This window comes from Micromys minutus (genome assembly GCF_963924665.1).
Source record: "Micromys minutus genome assembly, chromosome: 19".
Lineage (NCBI taxonomy): Eukaryota > Metazoa > Chordata > Mammalia > Rodentia > Muridae > Micromys > Micromys minutus.
The window spans coordinates 41,161,749-41,180,229 of NC_137954.1; the positions used below are offsets into that span (position 1 = coordinate 41,161,749).

The window sequence follows — 18,481 nt, forward strand, 5'->3', positions numbered from 1 at the left end:
AAGCTGCCCCTGAGCAAGGTGCTGCCCAAGCTTCCTTGCCCCCATCCTTCCCTTCCCTTCTGTGACCTGGAATGTTCAATAGGTCAGAATGTTCTGTCCTTCCTTCCTTGGCCTTCTAGTGAGGAGTCATAGTGAGTTCCCCATGACTGGACAGTGTCCTTCTCCTCCTCCTCCTCCTCCTCCTCCTCCTCCTCCTCCTCCTCCTCCTCTGTGTATTCCACATCTGGGCTTGATGTCAGCAATCAGAATACACAGAATAGATGTGCACACTGAAGAGCTGGACTTGGGCTCAGCCTGGACATATAAAGACATCACAGGGGTGCAGTAGAGAAAGGAAGATGGAGCTGGTGACAGTGCTTGGGACCCACAGGGAGGACCCAAGCCTGCCACCCTGCAGATCCTAGAGTGTTGATATGTAAAGCAGGTAAAATGGAGGGAACAGTGAAGCCAGAATGGTCAGTGTAGCTCTTGGAACTCATGGTTTTCACAAGGTCTTGGTGACTAGACCATAAATGTATTGATTCACACCCTCAGTGTAGCACAGGGACAAGTACAGGGGTTCCATTACTCTGGAATCCCCATGTGCTCTGGGAAAGACTAGCAGATGGAGACGTTCCAGTCTGAAGGGAGTACATGAAATGGATTTTAGTAAGAATGCAGTGTAGGCTCCACACTACCTCAACATATCACACATGGCCCCGTGGATCTCTATAGACTGTGTTCATGGATGTTGCATAGAGATATTGTGAGTTCCCTGGGCAACCAGCTCTCAATAGCAGACCTGGATTTCCAGGGCAGAGAGGCTGGAAATCTTAGGTCAAGGTACCAGTGACTGAGCTCCCTCAGGAGGCTCCAAGGGAGCATGGTGGGCTTTTTCTGAATCTAATGGCAACAGCTACCTGGGGGAGGGGGAGGCACCACGTTGCCTCTGCCCTAGTCTGCCGTAGATTCTATCCCATATTCCTCTGCCTTCTGTATGAGGAAAACTAAGATGGCATCCAGGGCCACCTACTAAAGTTTCCAATCCTCACGTTTTTCTAATGAGAGCCACGAACAAGCACAGCAAGTACCAGCCTGCCACAAGGAGCTGGAAAGGCCTGGGCTTTCCTGGCTTTTCTCTCCACACGACCTCACGGAAGTCTCCTAAAGTCACTTAGGGTACCCAGCCACCCCTGAGCAAGGTGCTGTCTACACTCCTTGTCATCTGGTTACCTGTGACCTGAAGTCACATGCCACCACGCTAGGACCCAGGCATGTGGCCTTCCCGGCCACCACTTCACCTCTCTGTAGGCAGTTTTGTGCCAAACCCCAGGTTTTGCAACAATGACCAAAAGGAAACACACAAGAAGGTAGGTACCAGCTGGTGCCCTAAGAAAAGTCTACTGACGTTCATGGTAGACTCAGGGAGGGGCCCCCTCCTCTTTTGTAAGCAGTGCTATTTCTCTCTGGAACTCTGTGGTCTGACAGGGTTCCTCTGCCTAGAGTGCCTGTGGCCTATTAAAGCTTAACATGCTCACAGAAAGTGAGGATCCAGGGCAGATGTGCTCAGAGACCCTCTCTGTGTGGCCCACTGAGAGTCACTGCCCTTTCTAGACTCAAAGTTCTTGACCAAGAATTGGAGGTCACACAATAGATGCTCCCAGCCGCCTCCACACTCTGACAGTACTCAGCAGATTCTTGGCTATCCGGAGACCCCTACCCAAGCAAGCCCCTCCCCTGGAGAAGCCAGAGGCCATGACAAGATCAGGATCCCAGATGGAGCAGCAGGGCTCTCCACGCTGAACAAGCCCTAGTCCTCTGCCGTGGCCTGTATTCATTGCCTGCTACACAGCATCATAGTCTAACTCCAGTAGGCAGCTGACGGTACACACAGTGCTCAGCTAAGTCAGGACTGCTCTGAGGTTCACACGGAGCTTGCAGGAAAGGTCGCTAGCATCACCTGCTTATATGAAATGGTGAGACCTGCGTTTTATTTGCTCAGTCTGTCCCCACCACGTGAGCTACTCAGAAGTGGAGTGTGTGTGTGTGTGTGTGTGTGTGTGTGTGTGTGTGTGTGTGTGTGTGTGTGGCCATTGGGAGTGTCCAAAGCAAGAGAGAGAGAGAGAGAGAGAGAGAGAGAGAGAGAGAGAGAGAGAGAGAGAGAGGACTCTCTACAACCTAGTGACTTAATGCTCAGAGTAGCTGACATCATTGCTTGCTCACGCTCCAGCCCCACAGCCCACCTAAGGGTGCTCATGAGAACCTCAGTCCTATTGTGTGCAGAATAAGCAAGAGTCTGAGGCAAATGCTCTTCAGGAAGCAGAGAAGCTGGGGACAAGAAGCTGGGGGTGGTCTGGAGGACAAGAATAACCTGGAGGGAATGACAGAGCCAACAGGGTGAGCTCCAGCAAGGAGGTAGGCCTGGGAAACCCTACCCACACCAGGGCTGCTGTCGGGTGGCTGCCAAGCCAAGAGTGGAGTTGAGCAAGATCTGCTGTATCTATCCCTAAACTGGATCTCAAGAGAAGGCAGGTATCCAGTCTTCCCACCGCAGCGGTTCCCAACCTTCCTCATGCTGGGACCCTTTAATAAAGTTCACCCCCAACTGTAAAATTATTTTTGTCACTGCTCTGTAACTCTAACTTTGTCACTGTTATGAATCATAACAGTGTACTAGATGTCTTCAAGGCTAGTGTGTGTCCCAGAGTCTGCAAGGCGAGCTGACAGCCTGGAGCTGAGCTGCTGTTTGCTGGAGCTGGAATGATGGAGACCAGCTTAAGGCTGGTAGAGTCGAGACTGAGGGGAAGGCAGGAGGATAGCTCCCAGGGACCTCAGTGTCACCAACAAACTTCAGAGGGGCTTCAGGGAGGAGCTGGAGCCACACCTTTCCAGCTGTTTTCCTTTCTCACACAGCTAGACCCTCAGCCAGAGAGAAACTCTGCTTTCTCACCTTCCCCTGGCCCCCTCACTTGGTCTGGGGAGAGGCAGTGTAAGAGTGGGAGACCCCAGGTGGGAAGGTTTGCAAGAAAGGGAGGCTAGGCTCCATCTATTCCGTCTGCCTGCCCAGCATCCAACCATAGAGGAGGAGGGCCCAAGGCCACACAAGGAGACCCTCTTCCTGTGTGTCCTTCATTGTGTTCTTCCTTGCTCCTTCTTTTCACCCACGTAGTTCAGGGGTGGCAGTACAGTCTCCCTACTCACCTTCTCCACCAGCCCCTGTTGCTCAACCTCAGGCCTCAGGCCTCTATCAGAGGGAGGATCTGGGCTAGAGGCACCTTTGACTCCGCATATAGGAAACATATAATATATGATGCTCCTGTGTGTCTGGTGGTTTACTCAGGTTCTGGGACACTTTGCTGACCCAGGACTGGGATACCACCTGTCATCATCCACCTGCAGGCTGTGAGCCCTGACCTACTACTCAGCTACATGGGGTTTCAACAGCCCTGGTGCTAAACAAACAAAGGTGTGGGGGCTGGGCTATGGGTTCAGGGAAGCAGGGGACACAAGAGATAGGTGATGTCCTAGCAAAGGGGAAGGGCACCAGACTAAGTGTGCTGGGGGGTGGTCTGTCAGGCTGAGGAAGTACACTGTGTATTACCCCAACACACAGGGCACACAAGGCCGATCTGCCTGACCCAGGGTCATTTGGTCAGCCCAGGACAGCCTGGCAGCTATCCAGTTCGGATTCAGAGTCTGTGGGTGCAGTCTTTGCTAGTTCTGTCTTTATGTCCATGTTTACAAGAAAGATTTGGGGGTTTGGATCTAGGGGTTGCATATGGGGTTTTATAGAATAAATATGCATAGCATTTATCATTTTTACCATATTAAAGTATGCAGTTCAGGGCATTAAAATGTCCACGTTGTGCAGCCGTTACTTTAGAAGTCTCCCTGCCCCCCCCCCCCGTGGTCTCACTACGTAGCCCCAGCTAACCCGGAACTCACCATGTAGACTATGTAGACTAAAATAGCCTTGAGCTCACAGAGCTTCACCTTTCTCTGCCTCCCGAGTGTTCTGTATGCCCCATCATTCCCTGCCAGACTCTCCTCAGACAGAAACTATGTGGCCATAAGATACTAGCTCGCTGCTCTTCCCCAGCCTCAGCGCCTAATGGAGAGGAGGGGTGTGTCTGCCTGGAGATCTGAAATTCTCTAGGAACCTCATGTAGATGGAGTGGCTCAGTCCTGTCTTGTTGTGGCTGGCTTACTTCACTCAACCTGATGTCCTCCAAGTCCATCCCTGACACGACGTGTCAGGACGTCCCTCCTGCTAAATACAGCACAATCATCCACTGTGTGGACAGGCCAAATGCTTCTTATCTATTCACCCATCAGCAGACAACTCGGGTTGCTACGAAGATGGCAGCCAAATCTCTCCATCTCTGTTTTCTGTTCTGGGGACACACCCAGACGTGGAATTGCCCAGTCACGTGGCACGTGTTTGATTTTTGAGGAAGTACTGTCCTGTATTCAAGCAGCTTCTCATTTCTCACCCCAGCAGGGAGGCCTTCAGTTAATCCACACTGTCATCAGCTTCTTAACTGTAGCCACCCTAACAGGTGTGACATTCACTTCACGATTTTCCCGAATGCTTAATAAGGTCATACATTTTTGTAGGCTTACTGGCCCTTTCTATTTGCCCAACAGAGAAATGTCTATTCCCATTCTTGGCTTGTTTTTTTTTTTTTAGTGTTGCATTGCTGAGTGTTAGGAAATGCTTATATATTTTAGATTTGATTCCTCTATCAGATAGATGACTTGCAAGTATTTTCTCACACAACATCCCGTGTGCTCTGTTCTCTTTCTTAACGTTGCCCACCCATGCATGATGATTTAAGGCTATCGTCGACATCCATGTTTGTACGGTTGTATCCAGGAAGTCACTGCCAGATCCGGTGTGTTGGGCCTTCCTCATCTTATTCATTATGCTGTGGTCCTTGCCAAGCTGTGAATGACCAGCAGCCCCACCCCCTCTCCTGACACCGAAGGCAGATTTGCCCTCCCAGTCCTCCTCCTCCTCGTTGTATCTTGGTATTCCATATCCTCCACTCCTTGAGAATGGGTGGCAGGGAACAGATTCCCTGAGCCACCCTAGCAGTCGCTATCCAGGACCACCCACCAAGCATCCTTTGAAGAGTCTGCATGAACACTGAGTGGCTAGAGAGTGGGAGTGTCTCCTCTGCTCAGGGAACCCCCCAGGTCCTCCTTATCTGGACCCCTCAGACACAGTTGACCTCTTTCTTTATTCATCCCCAGCCTTATGAGTTTCCTAATTTGCCATCCCTGACCCAAACCTTCTTAGGAAAGGGACCTTAGAGGTCCTCACGAAGGGTGCTACATGTACGTTCTGTGAGAAGGCCAGGTACCCACAGCCTTACCTGCCCCGGGCTCTCCATCTCACTCAGCAGCCAGGAATGAGGATGGTGTCACTCAGCTTCAGAAGTATCTGGCCCTGGAAGTGGCTCTGGCATCCCCCGAGCACAGTTCATGTGAGGGACAACTCTCATGAAGAGGGTGGAGGGCACAAAGGAATGTGATGTCCTGTCCTTGCCTCACAGCCCCAGGATAGCCTGTCTGGCTGGAACTGCTCTGGAATCTGACTTGTTGTCTGTGGTCATCTCTGTCCCTTTGGTGACTCTATGCCCCAGAGACAGGGTGGACTGCTCACAGGCTAAACTCACAGATCCAGAGGCGGCAGCCATTGCTCACAGAGAGTGACTCTTGAGGGCAGCCAAGGCTGGTCTGGTCTGGGTTGCAGGCCCTTTGCTGTTGGAAGTGGATGCCCTGTAGGCTCTATCAGGAAGTGAGCCCTGTGCCCTGTACTTGATCTGAATCATCACAACCCAGACACTGTACCAAGGCTAACTTCCCACTATCGCCAATGTGTCTGTTCCTGTCCATGCCTGAGGCCAGCCATAATGTTCAAGTTCAGTACCAAAACAGCTGTGAACCACCCTCCAAGGAATTGGGAATCCAGGGTTTGTTATGTCCTAGGGCTGTTTCTGGTGACTTTTCAGGTATGGAGAAAGAGCCCCTCTGAAAAGGAGTCTCCCTCCAGGTACAGAAGTGTTGACCAGCCTGTCGTACAGGTGGCTACAGACGGGGCAAAATCCGTCCCAGCTGGAAGAATGGAAGTAGGGCCAGTGTATGTCCTTGACAACCACAGCAGGATTGCTCCCCAAACCTCAGGACAGGAGGCTCAGGGTTCTGGGCCCAATGGTCTTGTTAGTTAGGTGAAGGGTCAGGACTGTCCAAGACCCTCCTGAGACCCACTTGCAGAAAATACTCTGGCCTTGCACTGAAAACTCTCCTTATCATCAATAGCCCTGGACCAGAAGCTACACTCATGGACCACATAAGGGTCCAAACCAACCAGTATCCAAGTGCAAGGGTCTTAAGCTCCTGCACATGTACAGGAAGGGTGGATTGGTGAACAACATCAAGGGCTTTCAGACAACAGAGGACAGAGCAAGGCAGTTGTCCACTGGTAGAGTCCATCCTACGATCTAGAGATTGGATCTAGGGGTCAGAAGGAGTGTCCGAGTAGGAAACACAATGGCCCCTCCTGAGAACCAGCCCTCCTATTCCCAGGACACCTCTTGGTCATGAGCATGCTATGCCAGAAAAGTAGATGGACGAACTTGTGCTTCCTACATAAAAATTTATTGAATAGCAATAAATATACAAGGTTTAGCAGTTTTTTTTTTTTTTTTTTTTTTTTTTTTTCTTTTTAAGGTTTGATACTCTGCATTAAGGTCTTACTAGTTACAATGAGCAAAAAGTACATGTAAAACAGGATGTAACCTGGAGTTAGTCAACGTTTTCTTGGTGTGCAAGGATTGAGCATAATGGTTTTTTTTTTTGTTTGTTTGTTTGTTTGTTTGTTTGTTTTCTTTTCTTTTCTTTTTTTCTTGAGCTTCACACAGTCTGTGAGTTGTTTCTGGGGCAGTCCGAGCCTCTGGGGTTAGCATCCCACTATCAGTGACTGCATATTATGTCTGTTCTTTTGTGACTGGGTTATCTCACTCAGGATGATATTCTCTAGATGCAGGTTTAGCAGTTTCAATAACAAATTTTACATATAATCCCACCTGCTTTGGTAGCCTGGCACAAGGTGAAGGCAAATTCTCTTATTCCCATTTTAATTACATCACACGGCACAGTGTATATCTCTCTATCTGTATGCATATGCATGGGTTATAGAATGAACGCACAGAACCTGCAGTCGAGTTCAGAAGGTCTCGGAAGTAGGTTGGAAGTCTGTATTGATAAGCTTATAAACCAGATCAATATCAACAGGATAACTGGCGAGGGATGCAACTCTGTACGGCCTGGGTCTGACACTGCAGGTAACCTGCCAGGCTTCAAGAGGTGAGGATATAGACCTTTGCTACAAAGGAACACTGGGGAAGGTCTGTCCCTCCCTAATCCTTGGACATCTGTGACACACATCTCACTACCGATCACAGAGTTCCTTGACACATGAACTAAGTCAGTTAGTGACCCTGAATGGGCTTGTGGTCTGCACCCCTGGGCGTGATCAGCAAGCAAACAAGTCTCCCTAGTAAACAGGGGCTCTAGGAAGACGCTGACTCCAGGTCTCCAGGGAAACCGCTTCAGGCAACAGTGTTCCTTAGTCCTCACAACAAGCCCTTACTCCGATTTCTAGGGAAACCCAGCCCTCAGCGTCCTGGTTGCCACAGCAACACTCATTGGCTTGTTTGGCGTGTGGTCTCCACAGTCAAAGTGGGGCAGCCGAGGGCAAGTGAATTCAACAGGGCAGAACTAGCAAAGTGGTGCCAGGTACTACACACAGGTGTGGGAAGGCACACAGAGGAAGGAACTGGGAGGTTGAGGCTCAAGGAAGAGACATGCCGAGGTGCCAAGATACTGCCTAACTGAGGTTCCGTGCTCTTGCCTAGAATGAGTACCACTTCCAGCAATCCTGATGACGTGGACACCACCAAGCAGTCTCAGCTGGGGCTGGACACCGTGATCCAGGTCAGTGAAGTGGCTGCCCCCTCTGTGACCCCTGGAGAGCAGGTCTTGAGAGCACTTTTAGATAGGACACAGCTGTGCCTCCCAGGAGTGTGCTCTACCTGTGCACGTGCTCAGTGTGAATGTGAGCGTGCAAGTGGGGATCTCCAGACGGGCGAGGCAGCTCAAAAAGCCAGCACCCCTCTGGAGCCTGGGGCTTGCAGCTTGCACACCAGGGTGGAATGGACAGGGGTGTGGGGGGGATCCACTGTATAGGAGCAGTTGAGTCTGAGCTCAGAAGAGGGGCTTCCGTTTGGAGATTTCCCCAGTACCCACTCCGTAAACTGCAGACGTTCCGTTTCTATCTTCATGGAGCTTACCTGTAAAACAGCACTGACACGATCGACCCTGTATCCCTCTCCCCCTCACCAGCCCCCAGTCCTAAAAACCCACCTACTTGCCAGTCCACATCTCCCTTTCCCTACACTGACATCATCCAGCCACCCCAGCCAGACAGTCCCCGACCACTGGGGACTCACTGTACCCCCAGAAGGACCTGCTGACTCAGCATGTTGATTAATCCAGCTCTCGGATCCTCCAAGCCACGCTGCAGGGGGTTGATATGGTCCTAGGCAAACATCAGATCCCCTGAGAGGAGTGACCACACAGATGGTGCCAGGTGGCTAAATAACCTGTTAGATCTTTGTACACGTCGGCATACACATCTGCCCACATAGGACAGACTGATCCAAACGGAGTATTAAAGCCAGTTGGGGTGGAGGAGATGCCATCAAGTCTGATGACCCGATTTTGATCCCTGGGAGTCAAATGGTGAAGAGAACCCGTTCCCAAAATTTACCCTCTGACCTCTATGTACACACTATGTCACAAGGGCGGTGATGGGTTCAGAAAGAGGGTCAGCACACAAAACACTCACAGCCCAGCACCCGCTGGAGCAAACGTCACCCTGTAAGGACCTGATCAGCTAGCTTCTTGGAGGCTTGGTGGGGGTGGGGAGTGAATGCCTGTGTGTTTGCCCATGTTCTTGAGGTAGAATCGCAAATATCTCTGGATATGGATGTTGGGGGAGCCTCTGCATGTGCCTGACCCCACTGTCCCTGGGAAGCTGTCAGCTGAAAGTCATACAGAGTCTGGTGAGGCTTTTCTGTCTGCCCAGCCACACCTGCTATTTGCACAGCGGTGATTGAGATCTCTGTGCAATTATAGGAGGTGAGCACGCAGCAGGCAGGCGCCGTGAGATGCCCAGACAGCCCTATCAGACCAGTGGGGGCTCTAGGGACCTCTAGCTCCTCTGGCTACATACAGGGGACTAAGAGACTCAGAGAAGCCTGAGTGGGGAAGCCTCCACAACACCGGGAGCAAAGGCTTTGACGTCAATCTGCTTCCCGAGCCTGGAAGAGGACACACACACACACACACACACACACACACACACACACGAGAGAGAGAGAGAGAGAGAGAGAGAGAGAGAGAGAGAGAGAGAGAGAGAGAGAGAGCTAGAATTGGAAACCAGACTTGGGAGCCCTCAGATTGGTCCCCAAAGGTCAGACATTAGCTTGGTCAGTTCAAAGACCCCCAGCGTTACACACGAAGGGAGGGGTTCACTGTGCATCAGGAAGAGGAGCTTCCTGAATGCTCTCAGACCCAGAACCGACAGTACACCCAAGACGGGTGGGAAGGTTTCCCACTCTTGAGTTGGTTGCTTTAATGGCATAGAACTTTCCAAACCGCTTCTTTTGGGTAAAGTTTAGTTTCTGGGAACTTGTCCATTATAAATTTTCATATTTGTTGGGTATTGCTGTTGGCTGTTGCTAGGGTTTGGGTGTGGTTTGAATGTACCCCCAAAGGGTTCACGAGCTGGAAGTCTAGGGAGTGATGTTAATGAAGAGTGGAAAGTGTTTAGGTCATGGGACACTGGCCCCAGAAGGATTTAGTGTGCTTCTATCTGGCCCCAACTTCTCTCCAGAATGAGTTCAGTTTTTTGTGTTTTTGTTTTTTTAAGGCAGCAAATCTGGCTCCTGAGATGTCTGACTCCTTCCTGCCATACACCATATAGCCCTGTTCTGTCACACATACATTCATCCCAATGGCATCTGCCATGTTGGGATACAACTGGACACCTCCCGGGTGCCCAGCAGAGGTGCTGAGTCCAGTACCATCTGGTCCCCATTTCTGTACAAGACTCAGCTTCACCAAAGCAGCAGGACACGAACAGAGGCAGTGGCTCACATGCTTCTGTCTTTTTAATATCATGGGACCTGAAGCAGGGACAGCCACCACCTCTGCCTCCCAATACAGTGCCCAGAACTCAAGACCTTCAAGTCCAAGAAAGTGCTAGACTAACTGGGGATGAGTAGTCCTCCCTGAATGGCCCCTGCTTCTTCATCTCCTTGGTTGGTAACACACAGTTCTTGTCTTACTTAGGGTATCTTTAGCTGTGATAAAACACCATGATCAAAAGCAATTTGGAGAAGCATTTTATAACTTGTAGTCTATCATCCTGGAAATCAGGGAAGGAAATGGGAGGCAGGAGCTGAGGCAGAGGCCATGGGGAAGTACTCTTTAATGGTTTGCTCAGTCTGCTTTCATATACTATCCAGGACCACCTTTCCAGGGGTGGAGCTGTCCTCAATGCACTGGACCTTCCCACGTCAATCATTGCTCCAGACATCACCCCACAGATTTGCATGTGGCCAATCTTACAAAGGCATTCTCTCTGTTAAGGTTTCTCCTCCTCAGATATGTCTAAATTTGTGTCAAATTGACAAAACACAGCCAGCACATTCCATTTTATGTTATTTTTATATTTAACCAGCCCACATATTCATTTTCCTTTGTTTTTAATTTGTGGTTTTGCCCACCTAATTTGAGATATGTGTGCTGACTTTCAGCCTCTTTCAATTTCAATCTGTAACAAAATGTAAATAACATAAAATTTACTCTTTTGCCTTTCTTTTAAAAATATCTGTTTATTTATTTATTTTATGTATATGAGTACACTATAGCTGTCCTCAGACACACCAGAAGAGGACATCAGATCCCATTACAGAGGGTTGTCAGCCACCATGTGGTTGCTGGAATTGAACTCGGAACCTCTGGAAGAGCAGTCAGCACTCTTAACCACTGAGCCGTCTCTCTAGTTCCCTTTTGCCTATCTTAAAGTGCAGTTCAGTAGTTGTATTTGCCCTATTCCCAACCATTACCAGCATCTGGCTCCAAAATGGTTTCATCTTTTCAAATTGTCATCCCCATTAAACACCAACTCCAACTCCTGCAGCCGAGAGCAGCCACCGGCCTGCCTGCTGTCTCTGTGTATCTGACAGTTCTAGGAGCCTCATGTGAATTGAACCGAATCTGTTAGCTTATTTCACTTAGCACAGTGTCTCAAAGGTCCTCACATGTCACAGCATGGCCCAGTGGCAGTCTCTCCTGTGGATGGACCATGTGTTGCTCACCGCTCACTGGGTTTCCCTGCATAGACCACTGAGCTGTTCCCCCGGTGTAAGCAATGCTGCTATCAGCGGGGTGCAGGTCCATTCTTCTGGGTCTCTGGTGTCATTTTTGTGGGGTCTGTTCTAGAAGGGCTGCGGGATCTAGCTTTAGTTCTACACGAGTCTTTTAAGAAGTGCCACCTTATTTTCCTACAGTGGCTCTGCTACTTCACACTCCTGCTTTCTTCCGCGTTTAAAGCAAGACCTCAGCTGTAGGAACTGTTCTCATGGGCTCAGCTGCTGGCGACAAGAGGGTCTTTAACCCTCTGGATCCACCCGTTCTAACGCCAGCTTCCCAGGGGTAGAGCTAGGACTCAGCCTCACAGGATGAAACACTTCAGACGCCATCATAAGACTGACCTCTGACCTCTGGCCAGTTAAATCTGAGGTTTCCTCAAGCTCAGTAACCTGCCAGAACAGTCCTCAACATTCAGGTACTACTACTGCCCTGATGTAAACACCCACTTTGAGGCTCAAGGACACCCACAAAGAAGTATGGCAGGTATGGGGAGGAGCGTGGAGCAGAAGCAACCCATTGAGGTTCCTGACTGTCCCAACCCTGCACCTACACCAAGCCCCTCATTAGGGTTTTCATGGGTGCCTCCCACGTAAGTACTGCTGATTAAATCCCCAGGGACTTAAGGACTAGATCACCAGACGTCTTGGGGGTGGGCAGAAAGATCTAGATTTCTCATCTAACCTTTGTCATCCTGGAGCTCACAGGGGACCCAGCCACCCTTCTTTCACTCCTCCCTTCAAAGTCACACCTCACTTCACAGATCAAGGGTACAAGGTCCCAGGAGCGCAGGAGCAGACAGTGGTCCACGTGTGGCCTGGATTCAATTCTAACCACATGCCGTCCAGGGAAAGGCATACTGACTATCTGGGTCTGCAGAGTCACATGCCCAGACACCAGTGCCTCTGTACTGACCAGACAGGCCACATCCTCTTTCAGACCTGCCCAGAGAAGTCTCCACCTCTTTAACAGAACATTCCAAGCCTTGACAATGGCGCTCCAGTTTTCTCTCCCGTCAAGCCACCCCTCTCTCTGCTTCCTCCTCGCTGCTTGTTCTTTATCCTGGGCCCTTGCTTGCACTGTTTTGCAGGCTGGCCACCTTCCCCGGGAAACCTGTGTGGGTGTCAGGACATAGGAGCAGACAAGACAGACAGCATCTTTACCCTGCAGAACAGTCCCTGCTATGAGTCACTTCGTAGTTAGTGATTCATACCTTTGGTGGTTCCAATAAGGCTTTCAATTACTTGTGCTGGGAACCTGTCTGAGCCTGTCTGTGTGCCAAGCATTGTGCTGGGGTGGACGGAGAAGTTGTCCCCTTCATATCCATCCCCTGCTTCAGCATCTAGTCCCCTCATGGCTTTACAAGTTTCTGCTCTAGGGGCAAGCTCATGCCCCAGCTTGGCAGGCACAGTGGGGGGTGAGGGATATCAATCAAAGTAGCTATAAAGGCAGCCCATCAGAAACAGGAGTAGATGTTACCAGGTACAGAGCCCATCAGACTTCCTGACCAAACCCTCCGCAGGAGGCCAAAGCGTTCTGAGCCTCCAGTTGGGTCTGCTCTTGGCCAGGTTGGTTTACCAAAGGAATGCAGGAGGATCCATGGTCATCCAACCCGGCACATACAATCAGGACTGTCTAGAGGTCTGAGTATCTGGTAACTAGCCCCACACGTGTTTGGGAGCTCAGAATTGAGTTCCAGACCTAACACAGACCCTGGCAGCAACCCCAAATAGTATCACACAATGGAAGAAGGGCAGTTTCTAAGGCAACATATCTTATCTTAAAACATCTGCTCCTGTATCGTGGATAGTTTGCAGACACTTCAACCCACATAACCTGCCCCAACTCACACACTGGGACAGGTTCTCTTACTAATTGGTTATGTTGGAGTTCCTGAGCCCAACCTCAGATCCAGAACTTGGGCAGGAGCAGGAAACTTTTCTGCAGTACTGGAAAGGGCCACATGAGGGCACTGTTGGAGCTCAGCACGCAGCATTAGCAACAGGCCTTAGCCATCCCTGAACTGAGTTGTAGGACAGTTCTCTGTTGTAGGACAGTTCACATCAGCCACCAAGACCGGTCCTGCCATAGTATCCAAGTCACACTGGGTTTTTCTGGTGGATAGCCTCTCCCTCAGAGATTTTAAACGAAGGTTTGGCAGTCCTGCCCTGATCGCTTGCTACTGAGCTTTTTATTTGGCAAGCAGGGTGAGCCCTGCCTTTCTCTGTACCTGAAGAGGCCAGGTTCCTTTTTAAATTCATTCTGCTCTCCCCTGGGGACCAGGACCTAGACTGTCCACCTGTCTGTGGTCATACTCATGAACAAGCGATGGTGAATTAGCTGCTGTGTTTTCCATTTCTGCTTACTGACTTTACCTCTGTATCCCACTGTGTCTGCCAAAGGAAGACCTTGCAGGGCTTTAGGAAAAGGGGGGCCAGAGCTGCTGGCACTGTAAGAGGACCCCAAGAAGCCCACCAAGGTCTAAGTCTGGGGAGGGTGGAGCAGTTGGGACTTCATATTCATGCCTTGGCAGTTCCTGTGTAGTTCGTCTGGGAAAAGAGGAAGCTGCTCTCCCCTCCTCAGAGTTTGGTGGGTTTTGTTCTCTCCTCTGCCTGCAGCCTGGAAGGAGAGTGTGGGCTCCCCTGCTGGGGACCACTTTTGGTACCTGCCTGGCCCCACCTTAGGCCCAGAGGGGGAATACCTGAATGCTCTATTCTGTCCTCACTGCTTGTGATGAAAGGACACCGCACCCGAGCATCTTCACCACCACCCACCCCTCACACCCCCCAACCCCCTCAAGACACACTTGCAGGGGACACACTTCCTCCTACCCAACCTAGATGCTTCGAGAGCCCTGCCTTGCACCTCAGAGTCTGGGCTCTGGGTGTTGCTTGGACTCCCCTTCAGGGCGATCCCTGTCCCAGATCTGGAAAGAACACACCTAGAGGAGGCCATGCTTGTGGAACAGGGTTGGAGGATACCATAGGACCCCAAGCTGGAGCACATTCTTGTGATGGGCGCTTTTCCTGGGTACAGACTCCCAGTGAAGGCTGGAACCCTGTCCCTGGGCTGGGTTTCCCCATCTGCAACAATGGCTGCCCTCCTCCATGTTTCAGTCAAGATCCAGAATGGGGGAGGATACATACCCCACCCCCAGAACTCCCCAAGGGCAAAAGTGCAGTGTGAGAGGTGCCTAGGCCACAGGGACACAGAGTGACCTGTTAACCTCACAGACGGTGGCATGAGTAGTGCGTTGATGGCACAGTGGCCCCTCCTTGGTTCTCTTAGAAAGAAGTCCTGCTCTGACCCAGAGGTGAGGTAAAGCGGCCTCTCCCCTAGATAGGACTCCTTCAACAGGACCAGAGCTAAGGGGGCAGTGGTGTTTGTCCCCACTGAGTCTCCAACACACCCATTTGGAACCAGATCTAGATGTCTAGATGTACAGGGGCACTGGCGCCCTTAGGGTCTTTGGCATGGGTCGGACTAAGGAACACAGGGAGGGCAGTAGGAAGGAACAAACATGGCCAAGCTCTTTGAGGTCTTTTAGGAAAGTGACCACGGAGATCCCTTTTGGTGTCCTTCCCACGATCCGAGCCCCAGCCCCAAGGTTGTCCAGGCTTTTACTGCCGCTAGAACCTTCCCCAGGCTAGATAGGAAAGATCCTGGGCCTAGAGATGGTGGCCCACCCAGGCTAGGGGACCATTGGTGGCAGCAAAGGACAGAGCCTGCAGGGCAGACGCTGAAAACTCCCCTAGCCTCACTCCCTACCACGACCTGACTTGGGTATGGGGAAGGAGGCGGTCGGGGTGAGATCCCAGAGCATCCAAGCAGGGGTCAGCACAGACCTCTTTGCACGTTGTAGCAGAGTCCCGCGCCCCTCCCCCGCGCCATTTGCGTGGAGGCGGGGCGGCCCTCGCTTGCAATCCTCCCGCGCACAGGGGACTGGAGGCGGGAGGGGAGGGCTGGCTGCCAGGGACGCGCCCCTCCCGCTCCCCCTCCGCACCCCTCCTGCTCTGGCTGGGCGTCGACCCATCGCAGGCACCGGGCCACAGCTGGAACCTATTACGCCCCCAGCGCCTCTCGGGACTTCCCGGCTAATAAGTGACCCTCTGTAAACGTTAGGAATGAGTCAAGTTTGTGCTGCGCTGCTGCTTTCCCGTTAGCGGGTGGCGCCGCTGACGCTCCGGGGAGAGAGGGAGGGGAGGCAGGGTCCTTCCGGCCTGGAGGGAACCTCTGAATGGAGCCAGCATCATGTCTTTTAATCTGGGGACCTAGGGTTCTGTTTGCCATCCGACTAGGCCTTAGTTTCCCCTGTGTAAAACATGAGGCTCGGGTAACAATGGCTGGGCACTTCCCGCTCTAACTCTTAGAAGGGCAGGAGCGGCCTTGGTGGTCTGAGCACCCGGAGCTGCCTGGCCGGGGAGGAATTAGAAAGGAGAGCCCTGCTCCTCACCAGTGGAACCGCTGCACCCAAGGAAGACTGTTTACCACCCACTCAGAGCAAGACTGGGAGGTCCTCTGGAGGAAAGAGAAGGGAAGGCAATTACCAAGACCACCTAGGGGAGTTAAATGCAAAGCTTAGAAGGTTAAGTCTTTCCCCAGCCTGAAGGGTTAGATTACCCAGGCCCTGGGCTCACTCACTTGCAGCATCTGACCTTTGCAGGGACGAGGACAGCCGGGTCCAGAGCCTTGCAGATTCTGGATATTGGAGTGACTCCAGTCTGGCTAGCTTAAGAGAGGAGACAATACATTTAGGACATTTAGGACAACTTGGTGAAAGCCATGGCTTACTTCCGCAGAGACATTCAGAATTCAGAGTGGGGAAATGTCTCCTGTTGAAAGGAATGGGTAAGGATGGTGAGGTACCTGGAGAATCAGGGCCTCCCCACCAGCCCAGCCTGGGAATCAGAACCAGGAGAGCTGCAGACTCAAAAGTCTTCAGTGAGCTGGGAGTCGGGAGGCTTCTGAGTGTCATCTGAGGGGGCTCTGGGTTGGAAAGGGATCTAGGGAACCCCACTGTGGAATAGAACTGCAGATGCTGTCCTGGAAAGCTTTGTGAGTGGGGGCCATTAAGCCACTGCCTTCAGATCAAATATCCTTCATGCATAGGGCCACTGTGGGCTATTCTTAACCCTATACCCCTGGGAGTTTCCTGCTGACAAGCCTGTCCACAAGACCTGACAAGGTCTTCATCTCGGGCTCATCCCTTCCCCAAAACATGAGCCTCCCCCTCACAAAATCCTGCTGAGAATCCGAGACCCTGAAGACTGAGTCTGGGTAGGAATCATAGGCAGGTAAGAAGGCGTTCCCGTGGTGTAGGTGACCTTGAGTTTTAGACTTACAACCTGAATTTTCAAAGCCCATAGCAGTAAGTCTTGGGATCAAGAGACTTATGGCTCTGCGTTTTCAAAGTCAGAAGCTTATTGCCAGAGGCAGAGGCAGAGGTCTAGTGCTCTGGGCTCAGAGTACCTGTCACTGTTCTCAGTCCTAGGCACCCAAACTCTTGCTTCTGAAACCCTCAGTAGCTCTACCAAATTCTGCTGGGGCTTGCAGTCCCTGTAGTTTAGGTTCTGCCCTTTGGCTCTCACTGACTTTCGGCTTCTTTGTTATCTTTCTTAATTTCTCAGTTTCTGTGTGCAGTTGCTTTCTTGAAAACCTCTGCTTTCAAGACCTGTGTTTTATATATTTGAGCTCATAGCTTCGAATGTTAAGGTTCTTGGCTCCTGGCAACTTTAAGACAGATGCTGCTATATTTGCTAAGACTTGAAAGCTTAGGGTCTTGTTTACAATTCATACAAGCACCCCTGGCTCCCTTACTCATGATAAAGACCACAAATGGACAAACCAATCAGAAGGAGGTTTTTTATTGGGTCTGATGTTGCAACACCAGAGTGCCACACACAGAAGAGGGCACTAGCCTGAAAGCAGCAACCAGCCTGCTGCTTAGATAATCTGGAAAATGCACCACACACTTGTGGTCAGCCAACTACAGGCACCATGCTGTTCAAGCCACAGGCTTTTTGTTGAGTTGCTAGAGAAAGTGCTCACCCTTCAGTGTGAGTGATGTCATCAGAAGTGAAGTTTGCTCACGCCTGTGCTGATCATCTAGAGTAGTCAACACCTTTTAAAACAGGAATTGCAGCCCCAGCACCCCAGCTTGTGATGTTCCTAGCAGTCATGGGGTAGCTTCAGGAGGTGTTCATGGAATGTTCAAAGCAGCTGGACTTAACCGTAACAGTCCAGCTGGTTGCCAAGAATGAGACTAGTAGTTTAATGGCTCTCTGTTCAAGGCGGCCAGGCACAAGGGAAGAGTGACTACTGTCAAATCAAAGCTCCTAGCCGCTGGCCTAGCTTGTTGGAAGGACATCATGACAGGGTGCTGACCACGAAGACTCAGACATCCATGTTAACATTCATACATTGGAAGGTGCTTACTCCTAGTCAGATCGCTCACGAAGAGCCAGGCCCCTCTGATTTGTCTCACCGGGACTCCAGGATGTTATTCTAACATTGAACCGATGTGATTTTCTCTCCTGACAGCTCACTAGCTCAGGACCCACCAAGAAAGCAGGCCACTCTAACTCCTCTCTGGGGTAGCCTGAGGTGGTCATCTCAGAACTGCTCTCGGAACCTAGCACCCTCTGCTGACCTTTGTCACCTGTGCCTATCTAGCTTCACTGAGCCCTGCATACCCCTTGTGATGGCTGATTTCTCAGTCCTTTACCTATAGTGTTCCCTTCCCTCCCTAGACCTGTGATTGTGGGTGGGGTCTGGGAGCCTCCCCATCTTTACTGTGCAGATGAGCCTAGCTGTTCCAGGTGGGGCAGGTGGTGGAGGGCTTTTCTGTGGACAGACACAAAGGCGTCTGCTCTGGGCACCTCGGGGAGGCTGGCATGGAGATTTGGCCCAGGACACAGTGCAGCCTGCTTGGAGTTGGAAAGGGTGAGCTGTGCTGACCTTGGCCATTCTCTTGATTTCCTCATGTTTGCCAAAGTAT

General features: G+C 51.2%; 1 protein-coding gene across 1 annotated transcript in view; it reads left to right on the forward strand.

Annotated features, from left to right (window-relative positions):
• Positions 1 to 7,902: 7,902 nt before the first annotated feature.
• The window catches only part of CROCC2 (ciliary rootlet coiled-coil, rootletin family member 2), a gene marked incomplete at both ends in the record, with an annotated part of 57,125 nt that continues 46,546 nt past the window's right edge, over positions 7,903 to 18,481 (forward strand). Inside the window, one exon of the mRNA XM_080932960.1 lies at positions 7,903 to 7,980. Coding sequence (XP_080789086.1) covers positions 7,903 to 7,980 — 78 coding nt within the window. The remainder of the gene's footprint in view (positions 7,981 to 18,481) is intronic.